The sequence below is a fragment of the Chlorocebus sabaeus genome, chromosome 1 (genome assembly GCF_047675955.1).
Source record: "Chlorocebus sabaeus isolate Y175 chromosome 1, mChlSab1.0.hap1, whole genome shotgun sequence".
NCBI lineage: Eukaryota > Metazoa > Chordata > Mammalia > Primates > Cercopithecidae > Chlorocebus > Chlorocebus sabaeus.
The window spans coordinates 72,070,263-72,094,643 of NC_132904.1; the positions used below are offsets into that span (position 1 = coordinate 72,070,263).

General features: G+C 50.9%; 1 protein-coding gene across 2 annotated transcripts; it reads left to right on the forward strand.

Annotated features, from left to right (window-relative positions):
- The first annotated feature begins 1,531 nt into the window (after positions 1-1,531).
- SERPINH1 (serpin family H member 1) lies at positions 1,532-12,234 on the forward strand. Of its 2 annotated transcripts, XM_008020183.3 has the most exons (6): positions 1,695-1,762; positions 3,180-3,223; positions 5,768-6,423; positions 8,183-8,281; positions 8,393-8,625; positions 11,229-12,234. In XM_008020183.3, exons 3-6 carry the CDS (start codon positions 5,802-5,804, stop codon positions 11,529-11,531), a joined length of 1,257 nt encoding a protein of 418 aa, XP_008018374.2. In that variant the 5' UTR covers positions 1,695-1,762; positions 3,180-3,223; positions 5,768-5,801; the 3' UTR covers positions 11,532-12,234. The 2 variants fall into 2 exon arrangements, with proteins under 2 accessions (XP_008018373.3, XP_008018374.2); XM_008020182.3 differs by lacking the exon at positions 3,180-3,223 and having other exon boundaries at positions 1,532-1,762.
- The last annotated feature ends 12,147 nt before the right edge of the window (positions 12,235-24,381 follow it).

Sequence of the window (24,381 nt, forward strand, 5' to 3'; positions counted from 1 at the left end):
GCTTGGGGCTGCAGACAGGAACCCCTGACCTCTGAGATGCCTTGCAGCTCAGAGTCTTTAATACATTTATTCCAGCATCCTTCGACTCTGAGATTTTGATATGTTAAGATTCCTTAGCTGAATTCAAAGACTCCTTGGGGGCTTTGAGTGAAAGTAATCTCTGATTCCTTGACCCTGAACCACAGAGTCTGAAGCTTTTGGGATCTGAGATTTCCCACAGTCTTTGTACTCAAAAGACTCTGAGCAGCAGAAGCCTACTCAGACAGAGAGGTTTGTCACCAGCAGCAGGCTTCCCCACAACCATAACGGAGGGCAGGGACCCAGGTGATTGACTCATTTGCTGGGTGCTGGTAGTTTTTTGCTCCTCAGGATCCAGGCAAGCACCTAGAAGAAAGAAGACACTCAACACAGTTTGTTGATTGAATGAATGAATGAATGAATGAATGAAGAGTCCCTACCCTGTCCCTTTCTCTCCATACTGTGTCCATCCAATAGGTATCATTAAACTACTAAAGAGGACTTTTCGGAGGGTAGGGAAAAGGGAGGAGCCTCACTGGCCAAGTCTTTCCTTTGGCTGCCATCATCTAAGCTGCAAGCTGCTGACCAGAAATTGAGCCACCGTCGCCCAGATTATTTAGGGTTTCCTAAACAATCTGCCTCACTGAATTCCCTACTAACATGCGCATACCCCTCAGATGGACATTGCACAGGGAAAGGACTTTGTTTAGCTCTGAGCTGTATCTTCAGCACCTAGAACAGTAATGAATACCCTAGCTTAACTCGGAGGTCAAGGAGCTATCAGTTTTCGAGGGTGGGGTAGGAATTGACAGTGAGACCTGAGGCCTGTGGGAGGGGACCCAGACAGGGAGGGGATGCAATAGGGAGAGGGCCTGGGGTGACAAGGATTGAGAAAGGGAGAGAGAGGGGGAAAAAAGCAAGGGAGCGCCACATTTCACAGCCAAGGGAACAGAGGCCCAGAAAGGGTAAGTAACCTGCTTAGGGTCACACAGCACCTTGCTCAGTGGAGAGCCAGGTTTTCCTTCCTCTGCACTCCTCCAAGCCCAGCCAGACCACCTGAAGTTCCCCAGGCATCTCTGCTTCTATTACTCCAAGACTTGAACTTTCCGGGTGCCAGGCAGGTACTTGGTCCGGTCGGCTCCCTCTCCCTCTGGCCATCTCTGAGGTTGAGGTTTTTTGAATGAACAAGCATGGAGAAGGGCACTGCCTTCAGAAGCCTGACCGTCTCCCCTGAGAGGGAGAGGGGTGCATAGGGCTCAATTATGTTTCCACTTGAAAATGGGGGAGAGCGGGGAGAAGGGGAGATGGCTCTGCTTGGAGCAGAGCCCCTGAGGGGAAAAGGGTGGCTGAAGGAATGTGCAATTAGGAGTGGGCTAGCTTGTGCAGAGAGCCTGGGGGTGGGAGGAGTCTCGCACTCTGAAGGACACGCTGGTCCCCGTGGGGACTCCCGGCGCCCCGCAGCCCGGGCCGCCGAGGGGGGCAGTAGGACCCAGGGACCGGGAGGCGCCGGCAGAGGGAGGGGCCGGGGGCTGGGGAGGTTTGAGGGAGGTCTTTGGCTTTTTTTGGCGGAGCTGGGGCGCCCTCCGGAAGCGTTTCCAACTTTCCAGAAGTTTCTCGGGACGGGCAGGAGGGGGTGGGGACTGCCATATATAGATCCCAGGAGCCGGGGAGCGGGCGAAGAGCAGAATCGTGTTGTGGCTCGAGAGCGAGAGTCACGTCCCGGCGCCAGCCCAGCCCGACCCAGGTGAGGCGCGGGAGACGCCTGCGTGTCGCCCGGGGGAGCGCCGAGCAATCTGGGGGTGCGCGAGTGAGTGAGAAGGGCGAGGCGACCCTGCGAAGCGTTGGGGGCCAAGCCAGAGCCTGCAAACTGGAGCCCCCGGCACTTTGTGGGCCGCTGGAGGGTTTGGAATCGAGAGCCCAGGGCTAGCCGGTGATGGAGCCAGCTGAGGGCTAGGGCGGAGATAGGAGCCAGGGTGGGAGTCCGTACACTCGGAGGACTGGGAAATAGTGCAGGGATCCCTAGAAGGTGGTGGTGGCAGAGATGAGACTAGGTGCTGTGTAAAGGGGCCTGGCGGCGGAGAGCAGAGCTTCTGCGGAAAGAAACAGAGGAGGAAGGAGATGGGGTCCGGTGCCTCTTCCCGCAGGGGTAGGGAGGACAGGCCGGCCTCGCAGTTCCAGGTCACTTCCGTTCTATGGTTGAGACCCAGGGGCAGCAGTGATTGGTGGCCCAGCCTCCTCACAGGCTTGCTGAGGGAATCTTAGCCTCCTGAAGGTAGTAGGGTGGTGGGAAAGGAGGTGAAATAGTCTTGACTCCTGGGGTCCATGTGCTCTGATAGAAGTGGGCGACAGTGGCTCAATTTCTCATCAGCAGCTTGCAGCCTGGATGATGGCAGTCAAGGGAAACACTTGGCCAGCGAGGCTCCCTACCCTCCGAAAAAGGGAGTAGGGGTCAGCAGGGTCTGCTCTGCTTTGGGGATGAAGGGGCTGACTAGAAGGATTTGAGTTTGTCCTTCTGTCCACTGCCACGGGGTTCTTGGAGTAACTGCAGGGTTTAGTTAAACTGCAGAGTCTAACTTCCAGAGGCTGGGGTTCCCTGCCCCCCAGCTTAGAAACATTCCGGAGGTGGCTGGAGAGCAGGAGGGACAATGAATGCACTTCCAGACTGGCCCAGAGTCTTAGCCCCTCCTCTTCCTTTTTTTCCGGCTGGTCCCTCTGGGCTGTAGGGCCCAGATGGAGGCCTGGGGAAAATGAGGGGGGCTTTGGTTCTCCGGAATTCTGACCGGGGCCACACCCTACTGTCTTCAGATGGTTCATGTACCCATCCCCCCTTTCCGTCCTCTCCTTTATCTCCTCTGTCACCGGGACTCCCAGCAGAGATTTTTTTGTACTGGCTGTGTAACAGGACACCGCATGCAGCCCTCAGGAGGGGATCTGTGCTTCTGTGAGGAAGAACCCCTGTGCTAGGAAGGCGGACCCCTGTTTATCCCGAGGGACCTGGGGTGGCACCCTGCCCTGGCCTCGTTTCTCCCATTGTACAGTGAGGTGGTCGACCTCCAAGGGCCTTGTAGATTGGGAACTGGTTGTGCCCTCTGCGCCAGGGGCCTCCTCACCATCTGTCCTCTGCCCTCTCCCGTCCTCTTCACTCTTCTGTTTTCTTTCAGAATGAAAAAGGCAGGCATTGACCTCCCTCTGAGGCAGTTTCCAGGTACTTTAGACCTCTCAAGTGTTTGGGACCCTCTGGTGGCCCCCTTCATCTCCTCCCTTTCCCTTCCAGACCCTGCTCAGTCCGACTAGCTGTGGGCACAGTCCTGGCTAGGTGATCTTGTATTTTCTTTGTGGGACTGTAACTCAGCTACCCTTGGCCTGAGGGCCGGCATTTCTCTGTGGCGAGATGGGCTGGGCTGTGAGAGGCTGGCCTGCTTGCAGTAACTTGCCTTTCCCCGTTCCTGCTGCTGGTTTTAATGGGGCTGCCCTTCTCCCCAGTAGCGCATCACCCTTCAGAGATCCATGTACAGATGGGAAGGGAACTAAGGCCAAGAAGGCTCCTGGAGTCCCCGGGTAAATACGTGGCACCCCGAGGGACCTGAATCAGACCTGCTTCCCAGGCTGGAAGCCCCCCTCTGCCGGCCGGTGGAGACAGTTCAGCTTCCTGCCTGCCACGTCACCACCAGGAGCAGGCGCTAAGCTGCTGCGGGCCTAGCGAGCTGCCTGAGGAATCCCAAACCAGTTATTTGGAGCTTGCTTGAGAAGCCCCTCCCAGTCCTTTGAGGTTCTGGCTGGTGGGGGTGGGGGCTGTCAAGATGGTACCTGCCACGTTGCATGGCTGGGAGCGGGCTCTATAGCTGCCTCCTCTGGGAAGGGAGGCTGGTGGCCTCTGTTGCGGTCTGAGCTCCAGCATCACTGGTCCGGATCAGAGGTGGCTTTTGAGTAGGGTGGCCATATGCCTATTATCGTGGTGTAATAATTAGTAGTGCCCATTTTACTTTTATAAGTGTCCTTGTTTGTACAATAAATTATATGGTTGCTCTGCCTTTGAGGCTCCAGTTCTGGCAGGGAAGGAGCCAGGGCTGGGAGGAAGGTGTCTTGGGGTTTATTCTAGGCCCCAAGATCCCCCCTTCATTTTAGGGTGAGTCTCAGATCTCCCAGCTCCTGCCAGACATTTGTAGATCTCTGGGCCTTCCCTCTTCTTCCCACCTCCCTCCCCTTGGACCCTTTGCTTCTCTTATACTGCACCTTCAAGGCTTCGAGGAGGGTGGCAGTCCCGGGAGATGGGGAACCTGTCCAGGTTTTTGGGATGGCAGCAGTAGAGTCTTCCCAGAAATACAGTGGTCCCCAGGCAGCCAGAGTCCTGAGGGTCTTCCACCAGGATCTCAAATTTCGGTCTTCTTCAAGGATGACCACAAGTTGGGATCTACCAGAGCAGTGGTATTGCAGCCTCCATCAGGGTTCCTTCTATCCTTCCCTTTGCGCTGTCATCTCTCCTGTGCTGTTGCATGACGTAGAGGAGGATAATGGCCTGAAGGGAGAGACGGAGTGTGGAAGTATCCCAGGAACAGAGACTGTCCCAACTGGAGGCCCCAGAGAGGGGACAGGGGCTTGTCCTGGGGGCCACTGCTACTGCTGGGGCTTGGGGAGGAGGCCTGAGGGCAACCCTGAAGCCTTGGAGCAAATGGCCTGTGTGGCAGAGGCTGTCAGATGGGAGGGCAGAATGGAATCTGACATGGCTCCAGCTTCCTTGGAGGCTGAGTGCACATCTGGCCAGCTGCTGGTGATGGGGGAGGGGATCACTGCTCTATCGAGCTGTGTGTGACTCACCCTTTTCCCTAGTATCGTGTCCTTGTGCTATGTCAGGAAGCTTCCTCCCCACCCCCACTGAGTCTTCAAAGGAGTTGGTCCCTCAGGAGCTTTTGTCCTGGGGATTTCCCATCCGCACCAGGAGCACCGTGGGCAGATGGACATTCCAAGTTCCTGCCCAGACAGAAGCCTTGGGCATGGAGACCTGGACCCTTCAGCCTGGAAAAGGGAGACTGAGGCTGAGTGGACACAGGACACACACACACTCTCAGGGTCACCCTTGGGGCAGCAGAGTGAAGCATCTGGGCTCCCCATTTAATGAGTGACCCAATTGGTGACTCATTAACATCCCAGAGCAGAATGAAAGGCATGGGGGCGGGGCAGCCCTCCAGCTCTGTCCCTCATCCCTTGCCCAGGCATCTGGGCTTCCTGTAGATTCTCAGCTCAGCTGCTGCTTTTTCTCACTGGAAAAGGGCCCCCAGGGTTATGTGAGATCAGGGCTGACCACCCTATAAAACTGATGAAGACCCCAGGTCTGGCCACGTGACCCTGTTTTACCTTCATTCAGGAAGAGCTGAGGCCTACTGTGTACTAGGCACCGGGGATATAGTGGCAACCAGATTGGCTAGGTTTTCTGTCCTTCTGGAGGCCACAGCCTATTTAGGAGCAGAAATAGATATGTAATAAACACACAAATAAGTGGAAGTGTTGGCTGGCCAATGCAGGAAATCAATAAGGTGGTCTGGTGGTGACTTGCTGGGAATGCTGCTTTGAGTAGGGAGGTCACAGAAGCCTCTGAGAGGCTGGCAACCCTGAGTCAGGTCTGGGATTCCTGGACTGTGGGCTCTCTTGCCCCCATCTCCAGGGGACTTGTGGTAGCCAGAGGGCTGGGGGTGGTTGTTGGGGGAGGAAGGCCTTGGGCTTCAAGACCACCCTGTCTGTGCAACCCTCACAGGCCCACCGTGGTGCACGAAAACCACCTCCCAGCCATGCACTCCCTCCTGCTCCTCAGCGCCTTCTGCCTTCTTGCGGTGGCTCTGACCGCCGAGGTGAAGAAACCTGCAGCTGCAGCAGCTCCTGGAACCGCAGAGAAGTTGAGTCCCAAGGCGGCCACGCTTGCTGAGCGCAGTGCCGGCCTGGCCTTCAGCCTGTACCAGGCCATGGCCAAGGACCAGGCAGTGGAGAACATCCTGGTGTCGCCCGTGGTGGTGGCCTCGTCGCTGGGGCTCGTGTCTCTGGGTGGCAAGGCGACCACGGCGTCGCAGGCCAAGGCAGTGCTGAGCGCTGAGCAGCTGCGCGATGAGGAGGTGCACACTGGCCTGGGCGAGCTGCTGCGCTCACTCAGCAACTCCACGGCGCGCAACGTGACTTGGAAGCTGGGCAGCCGCCTATACGGACCCAGCTCCGTGAGCTTCGCTGATGACTTCGTGCGCAGCAGCAAGCAGCACTACAACTGCGAGCACTCCAAGATCAACTTCCGCGACAAGCGCAGCGCGCTGCAGTCCATCAACGAGTGGGCTGCGCAGACCACAGACGGCAAGCTGCCCGAGGTCACCAAGGACGTGGAGCGCACGGACGGCGCCCTGCTAGTCAACGCCATGTTCTTCAAGCGTGAGTCGGGGGCGCGCTCAGGGGTCCTCTTCCTCCTCCTGCCAGGACCCCCTACAAGAGTTAGGACGACATTCCATGCGCTCCATTCTTAACTGCCTCTCATTTATGCTGTGACAATCCAGGGAGGCAGGACTGTCACTGAGCGTTTTGTACAGACTGGAAACTAGATTCAGAGACAGGTAGCGTGTAAAGGAATGGTTCAGGGAGCCGAGGCCCCAGAGGGACTCCATGGAATATATCCGACCGAACTTCGTCAAAGTGCTCCTCCTTTATATCTTGGAATGAATAAAATTTAATAATCCATTCTGCCTCAGTAGTGAGCTAGAGAAAAAACCCGAATCCTTTTTTTAAACTTATTTTTATTTTGAGATAGTCTCACTCTGTCACCCAGGCTGGAGTGCAATGGCACGATCTCAGCTCACTGCAACCTTGGCCTCCCAGGTTCAAGCAATTCTCCTGCTTTAGCCTCCCGAGTAACTGGGATTACAGGCACCTACCACCACACCCAGCTAATTTTTGTATTTTTAGTAGAGACAGGGTTTTGGCATGTTGGCCAGGCTGGTCTCAAACTTCTGGCCTCAAGTGATCTGCCCACCTCGGCCTCCCAAAGTGCTGGGATTACAGGTGTGAGCCACCACAACCGACCAAGACCCCGAATCCTTAAAGCAACCTTGGGGACAGGCAGTGTTACCTTCATTTCACAGTGAGGAAACAGGCTCAGCGAGGGGGAAGCAAAGCCAGGACTCAGGCCCAGATGTCTCTGTCTTCAGTTGAAGATTAGATGTAGGGTTAATAAATATTTTTGAGTACCTACATAGACAATACTATTCTCACAGTTTGCTGTGAGAATGAAGTAACCCTTGTTTTACAAATGAGGGCAAGCTAGGAGAGGTGAGGTCTCCCCGAGTCAGTGACTGAGCTTGAATTGGAACACAGGTCTGGCTGTAAGCAAGGGCAGGGTTCAGGCCACTCTCAGATATTTTTTGTTGTGATTTTCTGGTCATGGAGACAGAACTTGCAGAGAAAAATGAAGGGTGGGCCGAGCACAGTAGCTCATACCTGTAATCCTAGCACTTTGGGAGGTCAAGGTAGGTGGATCACATGAGCCCAGGAATTCGAGACCAGCCTGGGTAAGATGGCGAGACCCCATCTCTACAAAAAATTAGCCAGGCGTGGTGGCACATGTTGGTAGTCCCAGCTACTCTGGAGGCTGAGGTGTGAGGATTGCTGGAGCCCGGGAATTCAAGACTGCAGTGCGTCGTGATTGCACCACAGCACTCCAGCTGGGGGACGGAGTAGGACGGACCTTATCTCAAAAAGAAAAATAAAAAAAAAAAATGAAGGGTGGTCATGGGGCACTCCCTGCCCAGGGCACAGCTGTCCCTCAGGTACCAGGTAGGGTAGAAAGCCCACCTCAGAGCATGTTTCCAAAATATCTGACAAGTGCCAGAGCTGGGGGTGGCCATAGAGGTAGGTGGCTGAACTGAGGGTGGAATAAATTCTGTTTCATGTGGGAGCAGCCAGGCACTGACTGTAGGGAACCGCATCCTCAGATGGCATGTCCTGGGGCCAAGACCCCTTCCCAAAGCTGGGAACACGGACTCTGTGGGCTGGGTGCTCTACAGCTGGGCTCTGAAGAATGGAGCAAAGACCTGTGGCAGGGACAAATCAAGGGTCTGCAATTGGGGGTGGCTGTGGGCTGTGATTGTGTCTGGGGGCGGCCATGTGTCTCTGACCCTGTGTTTTGCCCCAACTACAGCACACTGGGATGAGAAATTCCACCACAAGATGGTGGACAACCGTGGCTTCATGGTGACTCGGTCCTATACCGTGGGTGTCATGATGATGCACCGGACAGGTAGGTGCTGTGAGGAGCAGGGTGTCAAGGTGGGTGGAGATCTAAGGGTAGTTAGGGTCTGACCCACCCCTGCACACAGGGTACCCAGTGTCCTCTCTGCTCCTCTCCCAGGCCTCTACAACTACTATGACGACGAGAAGGAAAAGCTGCAAATCGTGGAGATGCCCCTGGCCCACAAGCTCTCCAGCCTCATCATCCTCATGCCCCATCACGTGGAGCCTCTTGAGCGCCTTGAAAAGCTGCTGACCAAAGAGCAGCTGAAGGTCTGGATGGGGAAGATGCAGAAGAAGGCTGTCGCCATCTCCTTGCCCAAGGGTGTGGTGGAGGTGACCCATGACCTGCAGGTAAGGGGTGGCCCAGCCCAGGGGCCTGCAGGGCTTGGAGTCAGGGGGAGGTGTTGGGGGTCCACTCACCAATTCAGCAGGTCTGTCCCAAGACCCTCTGGATGTCCAGGCAGTGCTGGGCTCTGTGATAGGGGAAGTTGGGACAGGAGGTGTGGGCCCTGCCCTTGGGAAGATGATGATAATACCAGTGGCTAAATATAACGGAACACTTCCTGTATGCTAGACGTTCTTTCTCAGCACTTTATACGTTTTTGTTTTTGTTTTTGTTTTTGTTTTGAGATGGAGTCTCACTCTGTTGCCCAGGCTGGAGTGCAATGGTGCCATCTCGGCTCACTGCAACCTCCACCTCCCGGATTCAGGCAGTTCTCCTGCCTCAGCCTCCCGAGTAGCTGGGATTACAGGCATGAGCCACCACCCCCAGCTAATTTTTGTATTTTTAATAGAGACGGGATTTCACCATGTTGGCCAGGCTGGTCTTGAACTCCTGACCTCAAGTGATTTGCCTGCCTCCGTCTCCCAAAGTGCTGGAATTACAGGTGTGAGCCACCATACCCAGCCTTTGTATGTATTAAACTCTTTTAATCCTCAAAACAACTTTATTAGGTAGGACTATAAATTTCATCTTAGAGATGAGGAAACTGAGGCTCAGAAAAGTTAAGTAACCTGTGCAAAGTCACACAGCTAGTAATTCAGACATCTTGCACCAGAGCTCACCTTTGGTCACAGCACTGCCTCTGAGGTCTGAAGTGCCCCCAGTTATAGATTGTTTAAGCTGGAGGATTATCTACCATGCAATAATCAGACTGGTAGCTATGGGTCATCTAGGGTGGCCAGAAACTTAACACACATGCTCAAGATTCTCCCTTGCAGCCACCCTGGGCAGTGGGCAGAGGCTCAGAGAGAAGCAATGACTCACTAAGGTTCCCCAGGCTCGTAAGTGGTGGAGTTGCAATTAGACCTCAAGGTAAAAACATAATAGCGGCCTTTTTGTCATCAAGAGAGAGATTTTTGACTTACCCAAAAAAGGAAACTTTTGTGTCCTTTTTTCCTTGGATGCCAAAAATGGTTCTCACCTGCAGAGTTGATCCAGACTTGCTGCCCAGACAGCTTGGAGAGAGAAAGCTGGAGATGAAGTGGGGCTTAGCCTCCACACCAGGGACAAGTGGAGCTTGTACTGGTTTGTGCTGTAGACCCTGGGAGTTCCTGGAGAGGGGTCACTGCCTCTCTCCTGGTCCTGGGCCTGATCCTTCCCTAGCCCCTTCTCCAGTGACTGTTATCCCACGCCCTTCTCCCCTTGTTCCTCTGGTGTCTTCCTGGAACCCTCAGTGGAGACCCCACCCCCCAGTTCATTGGGTAGATTGAGTTGGGAAATTTGAGGTGGATGACGTGTGCGAGGTCGTCAGGGTGGGAAGAGCTGGGCCTACCTCGAATGCCTGTCTCAGGACCCCCTGAGTCTCAGGACCTCAGGCCTAATTCCTGTGTGGCCTTGCCAGGGAGGTGGAGGTTATCCTGCAGAATCCTGGGCCCTGCCATTTACTCAGCCCATAGCCCTTTACTGTCCTCTCTCCTGCATTGAGAGCCAGGGAGAGCCCTGGACGTGGGCCCTGCCCTCAGGGAACTCCAAGCCAGGTGAGAGAGACAGGCAGCACCAGACTGATACCAGGAAGGTCCAGGGAGACACCACTTGTCTTGTGGGCTCGGGAAGCCTTCCTGAAAGAAGGGGTTTCTAAAGAGCCCAAATGGGAGACAGGATGGCCATCCAGGGTATCAGCTGTCCAGTGAGGCTGTCTGGAGGGTGGGGGGGTCGTGCCAAGGGATGTGGCTGGAGGCTGCCACAGAGGCACAGGTCATATGTTAAAGAGCTTATGGTTGGCTTCCAAGAGCTGTGCAGGGCGGTGGAAAGATGCGTGTGTGTGTTTGTGTATGTGTTTTAACTTTTTACTATGGAACATTGGAAAAATAAATTAAAAGTAGATTAGTGTAACGAACCCTCAAGTGTCTATCACCCAGCTTCAAGCATTATCAGCTCACGGCCAATAGTGAGCCATCTCTACCCACCAATTCCCGCCTGCATCCGATTATTCTGAAGCAAATTCCAGGCATCCTATCACTCTGGACAGGTGTTAAGCCCCAGAGTGATGTGGACATAGTTGTCCTTAGATCAGTCTTTCTCAAACTTGAGTATGCTAAGAAAGCACTCGGGGAGTTTGTGAAAAGGAATCCATGCCCAATCCCAGAGATTCTGATTCAGGGGGTCTGGGCTGGGGTCAGGACATGAGCATTTCAGATAAGCTCCTGGGTGGTGCCCATGCTGCCTGTCCCTGAACTGCGGCTGGGCAGTGCTGGGATAGTTTCTCACTTGTTTTCTGAGTCTCAGCTTCCTCATCTGTGAAGTGGGGATTAGAAGCCCTTGTAGGGTTGCAGTGAGAATTGAGAAAGCTGTGGTTTGAAGTGCCCAGTGCCATGCCTGGCATACAGAAGGTGGCCAGGGAGCAGTTCTCTTCTCTCTGAGGAGCAGTCAAGGTAGTATGGGGTGGAGGGTTTGAGGGTGGAGGAGCCTGGCATGCCATGGCCTCACCTGGCACACCTCCTTGTTCCCACAGAAACACCTGGCTGGGCTGGGCCTGACTGAGGCCATTGACAAGAACAAGGCCGACTTGTCACGCATGTCAGGCAAGAAGGACCTGTACCTGGCCAGCGTATTCCACGCCACCGCCTTTGAGTTGGACACAGATGGCAACCCCTTTGACCAGGACATCTATGGGCGCGAGGAGCTGCGCAGTCCCAAGCTGTTCTACGCCGACCACCCCTTCATCTTCCTGGTGCGGGACACCCAGAGCGGTTCCCTGCTGTTCATTGGGCGCCTGGTCCGGCCTAAGGGTGACAAGATGCGAGACGAGTTATAGGGCTTCCGGGTGCACACAGGATGGCAGGAGGCAGCCAAAGGCTCCTGAGACACATGGGTGCTATTGGGGTTTGGGGGTAGGTGAGGTACCAGCCTTGGATACTCCATGGGGTGGGGGTGGAAAAACAGACCAGGGTTCCCGTGTGCCTGAGCGGACCTTCCTAGCTAGAATTCACTCCACTTGGACATGGGCCCCAGATTCCATGATGCTGAGCTTGGAAACTCCACATCCTGTGGGACCTGGGCCACAGTCATCCTGCCTGCCCTCAAAGTCCCAGATCAAGCCTGCCTCAATCAGTGTTCATATTTATAGCCAGGTACCTTCTCACCTGTGAGACCAAATTGAGCTAGCGGGGTCAGCCAGCCCTCTTCTCCTGACACCAAAACACCTCAGCCGCCTCCCTAGCTCTATCCCAACCTCTCCCAACTATAAAACTAGGTGCTGCAGCCCCTGGGACCAGGCACCCCCAGAAGACCTGGCCGCAGTGAGGCGGATGGAGAAAGAGCTCCCAGGAGGGGCTTCTGGGCAGACTCTGGTCAAGAAGCATCGTGTCTGGCGTTGTGGGGATGAACTTTTTGTTTTTGTTTCTTCCTTTTTTAGTTCTTCAAAGATGGGGAGGGAAGGGGGAACATGAGCCTTTGTTGCTATCAATCCAAGAACTTATTTGTACAATTTTTTTTTCAATAAAACTTTTCAAATGAAATTCTGTTGAAGCGTGGAAGAAGATTGGATCAGGAGATTTTTACACCATTCTTCCCAGGGGACAAGGTCTCCTGTTAAGGCAGACTTGCTACTGATGGCTTATATCAGGCCCTGGAATGCTGGCAGATCACTGTGCAGACTGCGCCAAGTGGCAGGTGCACTCCATGCTGACCCGGGAAATGGTTCTGGCTCTGGCAGCCCTGGAGAAGTTGCAGCTGCAGGGCCTGAATGAGAGCACTGGAACTGGAGCCAGTCTTCAACCTCTTCGCCTTTCTTTCGTTACCCTTTTTAAAGAAGTGGGTCTTACTATGTTGCCCGGGCTGGACTCAAACTCCTGGGCTGGAGCGAACCTCCTTACTCAACCTCCAGAGTAGTGGACTACAGGGAGGACTATGGGCATGAGCCACTATGCCTAGCTCCCCTAGCCTTTCATTGCAAACTGACCTCATGCTGCATCCAGGGCCACAGGTACAAACTGAGGCACACATTTAGTAAGTTGCTTGGCTTTAGGCTGGGCTTTGGAAGGAGCTTGTGGGGATCCTTGCCCTTAGGTGGCCCGAAGTGTTGGATTTGTAGCAGGCGAGGAGTAGGTACCCAACACAGTCCCTTTTGACACAGTCCTCCGGTTGGATGCCTCATGGTCCTTAGGGCTCCTGACACCATAACTCAGGGAGAGAGAGGGATGCACAGGATGGAGCCAGTGGCCAGGGAGGCAGAGGAGCAGAGGATATTGGGCTGGAGCCCCATCTCTGCTGCCTGCTAGCCATTTAACCTTGGACAGGTCATTTTTCTCTCTGGGCACCTCCAGCTTTCCTCTGCCAAAGATTGTGACCTGGGGATTGTTGATTCAGGAAGGGACCCCTTTCCTGGCTGAGCAATCCAGCAGTAGCCACCAAGATGTACATGGGTCTGCAGAAGGGCTAGCTGATTCATTCCCGTCATTGCCACAACAGAGTTTCAGCAAGACTGCTCAGAGTCCCAGGGCCGTCCTGTGCTTCAGCTCAATCATTTAGATCTCTATCCTCAAGGGGCTTTGTCTAGAGGTGGAGACTTGGACAGTGACCAGGGTGCTCAGGGCTCACTGTGTTCCAGGCACCTGGATCATTCTGTTCTGTGTGCCACGCTTGTCCCCCTGCCTCAGGGCCTTTGCACTAGCTGTCCTTTCTGCCTGGCAGGCGGTTTTTGTAGATGTTTACAGGGTTGCTTTTTGTCATCCAGGATTCAGCGTAAACGTCTGCTCAGAGAGGCCTTCACTGACCACCCTACATAACCAGTCCCTCTCCCACCTCAGTTTCTCTACCATGATTTCTCACTTTACTGACTCCTTAGCACTATGAAATTACCCACTTAAGACTTCCCTGCATGCCTCCCCTCCTAGAATGGAAGCTCCATGAAGAGAGGGTCCGTGGTTGGTTGTCTATTGCTGTAAGTCCTGCACCTAATTTAGCATCATGCACATATCGAGGAAGACTTCCAGGAGGAGGTGACATGTGGGCTGCTTTAAAGGGTGAGTAGGCATTTCTGGATCAGAATAATGCTTTGAGTGAAACCAGCTGGTACTGCTTTGTGTTTTGCTCCTCCTATGTGCCAAATACTTGATATGTACAATTTTATCCAAGCTTCCTAACAGCTTGGCTAGTAAGGGATTTTTCCCATTTTACAGGTGAGATAACAGGCTGAGCGGTTAAGTGAGCTGCCTGAGGCCCCACAGTCAGTGGGGGCCGAACTGGGACTCGATCCTAGTCGGTAGGGTAGTTGCTTTGCCACATAGGAAGGGCAGGAGAGGCCCCTAACACAGTGCCTGGAACCCAGCACTGAGTACAGATTCTAGTAAAGAAGGTGCGTTAACTTGCATACAATCTGTATCCATCTCACTTAATCCCCGCAATAGCCCTGTTAGGTGGGAAGTCATCCTAACTTTACAAGGTGCAGCTCAGAGAAGATAGAGACTGGACTGGAACCTAGGTTTCCTGGCCCTGAAGTTCAGCCCGTGACAGCTCCCCCACCAAGTGGGAATGGGCAGTAAAATAAGCCAGGCATGGGTGTGGAGCCACCCAGAGGACCCAAAGGGGATCTTGAGGCCACGCTCCTCCATCCTGACTCAGGTGGGGAGGGTGGTAAGAGGTCTGTGCTGTTGCATCTCAAACACCAGTCTGTGATGACTGGAGTTGCTGGTGTGGGAGTGGCAGTGCAGGTGGCAGAGGTGGGTGAGTTAGGGGTGGGGTGGGTTCTAGAGGTTGGTCCAGCCAGTTGTGCTGTCCCCAGTGGCCCATCACTGCCCTGTGTGGAGCTTTCCTGCCGCCTGGAGGCCATTGGAGGGATCACCCTGTTATTCTCACCCTGGTGCTTGTTAAAGTCTCGGGAGATAATGAGCCTGTTGGATTGTGTGGGTCCCAGATGTGGATGCAAGTGGGGGAGATGTGGATTAGCCTTCTTCTGAGTGCCTACTGTGTGCCCTGCACTGCCATGTATGATTTTATTTAATTTTCAGATTTCCCTCCGGAGTAGCTATTACTGCCCCACATTATGAACAAGAAAACTGGGGCTCAGAGAGGTGAAGTGACCAGCTCAAGGCCACCCAGCAGGTCAATGACAGAGCTTGGCCCATTGGGAACCCAGGTTTCCTGGCTGTAGAGGAAGGAGAAGTTACTGACATGTGTGAGCTCCGTGCTCCACAGCTTGCAGGGGGCAGTCACAGCTTGCAGGGACTTTTCCCCAGTCCCTGCAGCACGGGGCTCATTGTCCTCCTGACACTCCAGCTGTGGCCTCCGAGAGAGCATGCCCTTGTCTGCCTGTGTCCTGCTGCATCACCGCACCTAGCAGAATGCCCAGCACACAGGAGGTGCCTAATAAATGCCCATTCTAAGGAAGCTGTCCAGTGGGAGCTATGGTGTTTAGCAGCAGAGGCGTTGGAGCCTGACAGGTCTGATGGGCATCCCAGCTCTGCCACTCCCTAGCTGTGTGACCTTGGGTCAGTTACTTACCTTCTCTGAGCTTCAGTTTCCTCAGTAGTAAGGTGGAAATGATAATAGTACTTACCTCATAAGGTTGTGGTGAAAGTTAAATGAGGTAATCCCTGGTACTTGGCAAATACATAGCCAATAAATATTATTAATAGTTACTAATAAGAGAAGGTAGTGATTCAAAATCATACAGCAGGCCGGGCGTGGTGGCTCACACCTGTAATCTCAGCAATTTGGGAGGCCGAGGTGGGTGGATCACGAGGTCAGGAGTTCAAGACCAGCCTGGCCAATATGGTGAAACCCCGTCTCTACTAAAAATACAAAAATTAGCTGGGCATGGGGGTGCTTGCCTGTAGTCCTGGCTACTCGGGAGGCTGAGGCAGGAGTATCGCTGAACCTAGGAGGTGGAGGTTGCAGTAAGCCAAGATCGTGCCACTGCACTCCAGCCTGGAAGACAGAGTGAAAGCCTGGGCGACAGAGTGAGATTCCGTCAAAAAAAAAAAAAAAAAGAAATCATACAGCAGAGCTGGGATTTGAGCCTACCTCTCTGCAACAGTAAAAAGTCTGATCCTTTCCATTATGCCACAGTGCCTTGGATTCAGGCTGGGCTGAAGTGTCAGGGGAGACTCCTGGAAGAAGGGGCTAGAGCTGGATGACAAGAAGGAAAGAGGCCTTCCAGATGTGAGGAACAGCTGGAACAGGGGTGCAGCAGTTGGAGTAGGCAGGGTGACCCTGGAACACGGGGAGGGGGGCGGTGAGGAGGGTGGAAGTGGGAGATGGAGGATCGAACTGCTATGTGATGGGAGCCCCCTGGATAAGGCACACAGCAGGTCAGTGAGTGTTCTTAGAGGCAGGACAGATGGCCTTTGCCACTCAGCCCCTCCAAGTTTCCCAATCCTTTGTCCTGTCACTCCTGCTACCTCTACTGCCCCACTCAGTTATCACCATCTCCCCTTCCTGTTTGTCCATGCTGTCTCCTCTACCTGGTGCCAGGCCTCTCCCATCTCTGCCTGTTGAGCCCCCCTCATCCTTAGAGGCCTATTTCAAAGGGTAGCATGACCCCCAGGGAATCTTCTAGGCCCCTAGACAGAAGCATGACACATGCACAGCAGTATCCCTTCAGGTGCCCTGGAGACACATCATCCTTCGTGCATCTTGCTGCCGTTTTTCTTCCGTTTTCTCAGTGTGACTTTTCTCCGTCTGCTCAGCTCCACCACGTGGTCTCCAGTGCCCCATCCCTCTGGGCGCACCCAGTTCACACTGACCCACCTGGCTGCTCCAGCAAGAATGAGGAAGTGGCTTTGTATTTAAAAGACACACGCTGAGGAATGGACAGCTCTTTTTCTTTGTTTTTTTTCCATGTCATTTCTCCATTTACCCACTTTTGGTGTAAGCAGAGGTCCCAAGCTCAGCAGGGGAAACTCCAGGCAGAGGAGAGTGCACTGAGCCACATTTTCTGACTTCTTCTTTTTCACTCTGTTGCCAGGCTAGAGTGCAGTGGCATAATCTCGGCTCACTGCGACCTCCGCCTCCCCGGTTCAAGAGATTCTTCTGCCTCAGCTTCCCAAGTAGCTGGGAATACAGGCACGCAGCACCACACACAGCTAATTTTTGTATATTTAGTAGATATGGGGTTTCACCACATTGGCCAGGATGGTCTCAATCTCTTGACCTCGTGATCCACCTGCCTCGGCCTCTGAAAGTGCTGGGATTACAGGTGTGAGCCACTGCGCCCGGCCTTCTGATTTCTTAAGTCATGAATTTGAGGCTGCTGTTGCCAAATTACATTGTCAATTTATCGACTGAATTCATAGTACTGCTCTGTCTCAGGTGAAACTTAGGGCCCAGACCTCGATGAGAATGAGATAGTGGTCATGTGGGAAGATACAGACAATTTAGAGGCCCCCCTGCCCTCGCCCCAACAACCCCTACTCCACAGCGCCTCCTAGTGGCAGAAGCAGTCCCTGCTCCTCTGCCTGCGGAGGCTCCTGCCGCCTTGCCTGAAGATGTTGCAATGACCTTGCCTTGAAGTTACCCTGCAGTGTTTTAGTTATTTATTGCTGAGTAACAGGCCACTCCACAGGTAGTGACTTAATTGGGTTTGCTCAGATGACTGCAATCACTGGATGCTGGGCTCAGCTGGGATAGTTGGGATGGCTGATGCTGGGCCTCTCTGTCCACAGGGTTCTTCTTCTCAGTTTCTTCATGGCACGGTGACCTCAGGATTCCGGGAGAATGGAGGCAGGAGCTAAGCATCTGAGGCCTGGGCTTCTTGCATCATGTCACTTATCATACATTCTCCTGGTTAAAGCTAGTCATGAGGCCAGCCCAAATTCAAGGCGTGAAAACTAGACTCCACTTCTGGAGCAAAATATGGTGGGCATATGTCACCTGAGGGGAGGCTAGTTCTCTTCATGCCACACTCACGTTGTCTCCAGCCCCATCATGGGTTAGATCCTTGCCTGCCTAATTCCTGAGTCAAATCTGGGAGGACGTAGCACACACATGAAAAGAATTGCAAGATTTTGCTAACTTACATCAGCAAAAGTCTGGATAGCATATATGAGAATGTTTTCTGTGGGTGCTAATCCAGGGAGGGAGGAATATGATTTTCGCTGGGCTGAACTGATTAATACAGGTACATGTAGCTGAGATTCTAGATTCAATGTGCCAGTGTGAGCAGCTAGGAGTGGTTCTGTTTGCTTAGCCGGTTGACTGACTCCTGGATTCAATCAAGGCCTGTGCTCACTGAAATCGAGATGCCAGAAGTTCCTTGTTTTAATATAGAAGATGCAATTCAAAGACCAAGGGAGGGAGGAATGTTGAGGTGACTGTTGCCCGTGTGACCCACTCCCTCTCCTTGGCTAAGTTCCATATGCCTAATTTCCTCCTGTACAGCCTGGAAGACTCCCTTCACCAAGGCACTCAGAAACACATGAGTGAGGGGAGCATCTTTGAAGCATGATGCAGCACTTGCTCTCTGTGGCGTGGCCATACTGGTGGGAGATGCTGCCATGAAAATGGACTCCGTGATTTCAGTGGAAATAATGGGACCCCAGGGGAGCAGAGGGCGAACAGCACTCGACTGCCCAGAACATCAGACCTCAGGTGGCAATCAGCATGTTCTGACCACAGATGTCTTCAGCAAAGTCTGATTAATCAAGGGCCAAATAGGACCCAGGAGACCAAACAGATGGGCAGCTCTTAAGGTCCTCTTTAATCTCTCTCTCTCTCTCTTTTTTTTTTTTAGATGGGAGTGCAGTGGTGCGATCTTGGCTCACTGCAACCTCCACCTCCTGGGTTCCAGCGATTCTCCTGCCTCAGCCTCCCAAGTAGCTGGGATTACAGGCATGTGCCACTAGGCCCAGTGAATTTTTGTATTATTAGTAGAGACGGGGTTTCACCATGTTGGCCAGGCTGGTCTTAAACTCCTGACCTCAGATGATCCACCCACCTCGGACTCCCAAAGTGCTGGGATTACAGGCATGAGACACTGCACCTGGCCCTCCTCAATCTCTATAACAGAACAACAAAACAAAACAACCAACAGACAAACACAAACCCTCCAGAGCTGGCAAGTGGAAGCTTGACTTGACCCACTAAAAAAGAATCTCAACCTCTCACCCCAAGTCCCTAGAATGAAAGAGAGGCCGGTACCCTTCAGAAAATCCCCTTTAATAGCACCAGAGATACATACTGTAAATCATTCCTTCAGCCTTCTGCAAAAGGTCGTGGGCCATTTGCCAGAGAATTGCGCTCTGTGAAAGGAAAATTTTTCAGGGATTAGTGGATGTTAAGTCTATTTAATGTTAATTCCTGAGGACACAGAAAGCTGCTGTGTAGAGGCTCAGGTGGGTCAGGTAATAATTGGAGTTTTGACCCAAGTGCAGTGGGACCCTGAACCCATTCTGCAATTATGATGATTATTTTTTACTTTCATGATATATAATTGGAATTACAGGTAGAATTCACACATGAGCCTCCAGACCTGTGGAATAAGCATCATTATGGCAAAATGAGGAAGTGGAAACCCCTCAATCTTCCCCTTCTTACCAAAATAATACACCAATAATAAACTCTGGGGAGTCACAGGAACTTGTGCCACAAGACTTGAAAGATGCAACGGTGGTTTCTTTTTTTTTTTTTTTTTTAATTTATTTATTATTATTAAACTTCAAGTTGTAGGGTACATGTGCACAACGTGCAGGTTTGCTACATATGTATACTTGTGCCATGTTGGTGTGCTGCACCCATCAACTCGTCATTTACATCAGGTATAACTCCCAATGCAATCCCTTCCCCCTCCCCCCTCCCCATGATAGGCCCCGGTGTGTGATGTTCCCCTTCCCGAGTCCAAGTGATCTCATTGTTCAGTTCCCGCCTATGAGTGAGAACATGTGGTGTTTGGTTTTCTGTTCTTGTGATAGTTTGCTAAGAATGATGGTTTCCAGCTGCATCCATGTCCCTACAAAGGACACAAACTCATCCTTTTTTATGGCTGCATAGTATTCCATGGTGTATATGTGCCACATTTTCTTAATCCAATCTGTCACTGATGGACATTTGGGTTGATTCCAAGTCTTTGCTATTGTGAAAAGTGCTGCAATAAACATACGTGTGCATGTGTCCTTATAGCAGCATAATTTATAATCCTTTGGGTATATACCCAGTAATGGGATGGCTGGGTCATATGGTACATCTAGTTCTAGATCCTTGAGGAATCGCCATACTGTTTTCCATAATGGTTGAACTAGTTTACAATCCCACCAACAGTGTAAAAGAGTTCCTATTTCTCCACATCCTCTCCAGCACCTGTTGTTTCCTGACTTTTTAATGATTGCCATTCTAACTGGTGTGAGATGGTATCTCATTGTGGTTTTGATTTGCATTTCTCTGATGGCCAGTGATGATGAGCATTTTTTCATGTGTCTGTTGGCTGTATGAATGTCTTCTTTTGAGAAATGTCTGTTCATATCCTTTGCCCACTTTTGGATGGGATTGTTTGTTTTTTTCTTGTAAATTTGTTTGAGTTCTTTGTAGGTTCTGGATATTAGCCCTTTGTCAGATGAGTAGATTGCAAAAATTTTCTCCCATTCTGTAGGTTGCCTGCTCACTCTGATGGTAGTTTCTTTTGCTGTGCAGAAGCTCTTTAGTTTGATGAGATCCCATTTGTCAATTTTGGCTTTTGCTGCCGTTGCTTTTGGTGTTTTAGACATGAAGTCTTTGCCCATGCCTATGACTATAACACTCTACGCAAATAAACTGGAAAATCTAGAAGAAATGGATAATTTCCTGGACACTTACACTCTTCCAAGACTAAACCAGGAAGAAGTTGAATCCCTGAATAGACCAATAGTAGGCTCTGAAATTGAGGCAATAATTAATAGCCTACCAACCAAAAAAAGTCCAGGACCAGATGGATTCACAGCTGAATTCTACCAGAGGTACAAGGAGGAGCTGGTACCATTCCTTCTGAAACTATTCCAATCAATAGAAAAAGAGGGAATCCTCCCTAACTCATTTTATGAGGCCAACATCATCCTGATACCAAAGCCTGGCAGAGACACAACAAAAAAAGAGAATTTTAGACCAATATCCCTGATGAACATCGATGCAAAAATCCTCAATAAAATACTGGCAAACCGGATTCAGCAGCACATCAAAAAGCTTATCCACCATGATCAAGTGGGCTTCATCCCTGGGATGCAAGGCTGGTTCAACATTCGCAAATCAATAAACATAATCCAGCATATAAACAGAACCAAAGACAAGAACCACATCATTATCTCAATAGATGCAGAAAAGGCTTTTGACAAAATTCAACAGCCCTTCATGCTAAAAACGCTCAATAAATTCGGTATTGATGGAACGTACCTCAAAATAATAAGAGCTATTTATGACAAACCCACAGCCAATATCATACTGAATGGGCAAAAACTGGAAAAATTCCCTTTGAAAACTGGCACAAGACAGGGATACCCTCTCTCACCACTCCTATTCAACATAGTGTTGGAAGTTCTGGCTAGGGCAATCAGGCAAGAGAAAGAAATCAAGGGGATTCAGTTAGGAAAAGAAGAAGTCAAATTGTCCCTGTTTGCAGACGACATGATTGTATATTTAGAAAACCCCATTGTCTCAGCCCAAAATCTCCTTAAGCTGATCAGCAACTTCAGCAAAGTCTCAGGATACAAAATTAATGTGCAAAAATCACAAGCATTCTTATACACCAGTGACAGTCAAACAGAGAGCCAAATCAGGAATGAACTTCCATTCACAATTGCTTCAAAGAGAATAAAATACCTAGGAATCCAACTTACAAGGGATGTAAAGGACCTCTTCAAGGAGAACTACAAACCACTGCTCAGTGAAATCAAAGAGGACACAAACAAATGGAAGAACATACCATGCTCATGGATAGGAAGAATCAATATCGTGAAAATGGCCATACTGCCCAAGGTAATTTATAGATTCAATGCCATCCCCATCAAGCTACCAATGAGCTTCTTCACAGAATTGGAAAAAACTGCTTTAAAGTTCATATGGAACCAAAAAAGAGCCCGCATCTCCAAGACAATCCTAAGTCAAAAGAACAAAGCTGGAGGCATCACGCTACCTGACTTCAAACTATACTACAAGGCTACAGTAACCAAAACAGCATGGTACTGGTACCAAAACAGAGAGATAGACCAATGGAACAGAACAGAGTCCTCAGAAATAATACCACACATCTACAGCCATCTGATCTTTGACAAACCTGAGAGAAACAAGAAATGGGGAAAGGATTCCCTATTTAATAAATGGTGCTGGGAAAACTGGTTAGCCATAAGTAGAAAGCTGAAACTGGATCCTTTCCTTACTCCTTATACGAAAATTAATTCAAGATGGATTAGAGACTTAAATGTTAGACCTAATACCATAAAAATCCTAGAGGAAAACCTAGGTAGTACCATTCAGGACATAGGCATGCAACGGTGGTTTCTGTCACATTTCATTTAACTCATCTATTTGGTCTGTGCAGAAGGCACGGGTCTCGGAGAATGACAGGGCATTACCGTAAGCTTACTCAGGTGGTGAGTTCAGTTGCAGATGCTATTATTCCAGGTGTGGTCTTTTTATGGAAATAATAATTTTATTCTGCCACGATGTAAAACTATCTGATGAATTATGTTTTCTTGTCCTCTGTAGACTGTCCCCTTAGTGGTTTTCTTTCTCTTGGCAGGGATAGCGGTACACCTTTCTCATCTTGTCTTGAAGTACACCTTTCTCATCTTGTCTTAAAACTCCTCAAGTCTCTGATTTTCTGTCTATGTGGATTTTGATCATCCTCCCATATCACAGGCCATTATATTTGTCCACTACATTGATTATACTACGTTGCTAGGATTGGGAGAAGGAGAAGCAGTGGGTACTTCAGATGCATCAATAAGACACAAGTGTGCCTGAGAATGGAAGTAAATCTCGTGAGAACATAGGGGCCTGCCACCCATGTGAAGTTCCCAGGTGTTCAGTGATCTGGATCATGCCAGGAAAGACCCTGCAAAGTGAAAGACAACTTGCTGGGCTTTCTGCCTCTTACTGCTAATAAGTACACTTCTTGGGCTTCTGTGTATTTTAGAGGCAACATATATTGGTGTGTTTTTCTGATCCTTATAAGCTTACTGAGTAAACTATAAGGCTGCAGGGTTGGAGTGGGGCCCAGAGAAAAGGAAAATTTCCAGGTGGTCCAGAATGAAAGGCAAGCAACTCTGCCACATGGCCCTGATAGCCCAGCCAATCCCAAGGTGGCTCAAGTGTCTGCAGCAGATGGGATGGTATTTGAACCCATGGCAGACTCCGACAGAAGAATCACAATGGAGTATCTACAGTTTAGGAGTGAAGCCTGGTGCTCCTTAGCAAGCAGTTTTCCTCCTTTTGGGGAAGGACTGCTCACTGCTGGCTGGGCTTAGCTGACAGTGGTCTCAATGTGGGAGGCACCAAGGGATTGTGAAAGTAATTAATGACTATTACACACACTGTGTTTTCTCAGGGATACTTGGGTTATATGTGCTCAGTGGTTGCTACATGAGATGTCAGTAAATTATGCATCAGGTATGAAAACACACTTGACTTCTCTCCTTTCTTATCCCCCTTCACTGAAATCGGGCTTCTGTTTCTTCTACTCCAGAGAGTCTGCAATTGCCAAGGTCAGTGATCTCTTTATTGCTACTTTAAAAAAACTAATTTCGGCCGGACACAGTGGCTCATGCCTGTAATCCCAGCACTTTGGGAGGCCGAGGCAGGCAGATCACGAGGTCAAGAGATTGAGACCATCCTGGCCAACATGGTGAAACCCCGTCTCTACTAAAAATACAAAAACTTAGCTGGGCATGGTGGTGTGCACCTGTAGTCCCAGCTACTTGGGAGGCTGAGACAGGAGAATCCCTTGAACCTGGGAGGTGGAGATTGCAGTGAGCCGAGATCATGCCACTGCACTCCAGCCTGGCAACAGAGTGAGACTCCATCTCAAAAAACAAAACAAAAAAAAACAACTAATTTCATGCCTATGAAAAAAATTCCAACATACATGACAATTAAATAATAGTACCCATAGCTGGGCGCGGTGGCTCATGCCTGTAATCCCAGCACTTTGGGAGGCTGAGGTGGGTGGATCATGAGGTCAGGAGTTCGAGACCAGCCTGACCAACATGGTGAAACTCTGTCTCTACTAAAAATACAAAAGTTACCTGGGCATGGTAGTGTGTGCCTGTAGTCCCAGCTACTCAGGAGGCTGAGACAGGAGAATCACTTGAACCCAGGAAGTGGAGGTTGCAGGGAGCAGAGATCTCACTACTACATTCCATCCTGGCCGACAGAGTAAGACTCCATCTCAAAATAAATAAATAATAGTACCCATCACAAAACTTCAATATGTAACGACATTTTGCCCATTTCGTTCAACAGATTCTAAATCTGTATTGTAGAGAAGCCGTTATGGTCTCTAACCCTGTTGACTCTTCATCCTTGATGTCTTTCCCAAGGTGACATTCCTTTCTAGTTTTCCTCTGACTCCTCTGCTTTAGGGCAGCCTCCACTTGGGGGCTCCTTCCTCTGCCTGTCCCCTGAATGTGGGTGTTTCCCAGCACTCTGTCCTGACCCCATCCATCTCTCACTTTCCACCCTCTTGCTAGGTAAACTCACCCTCTCTC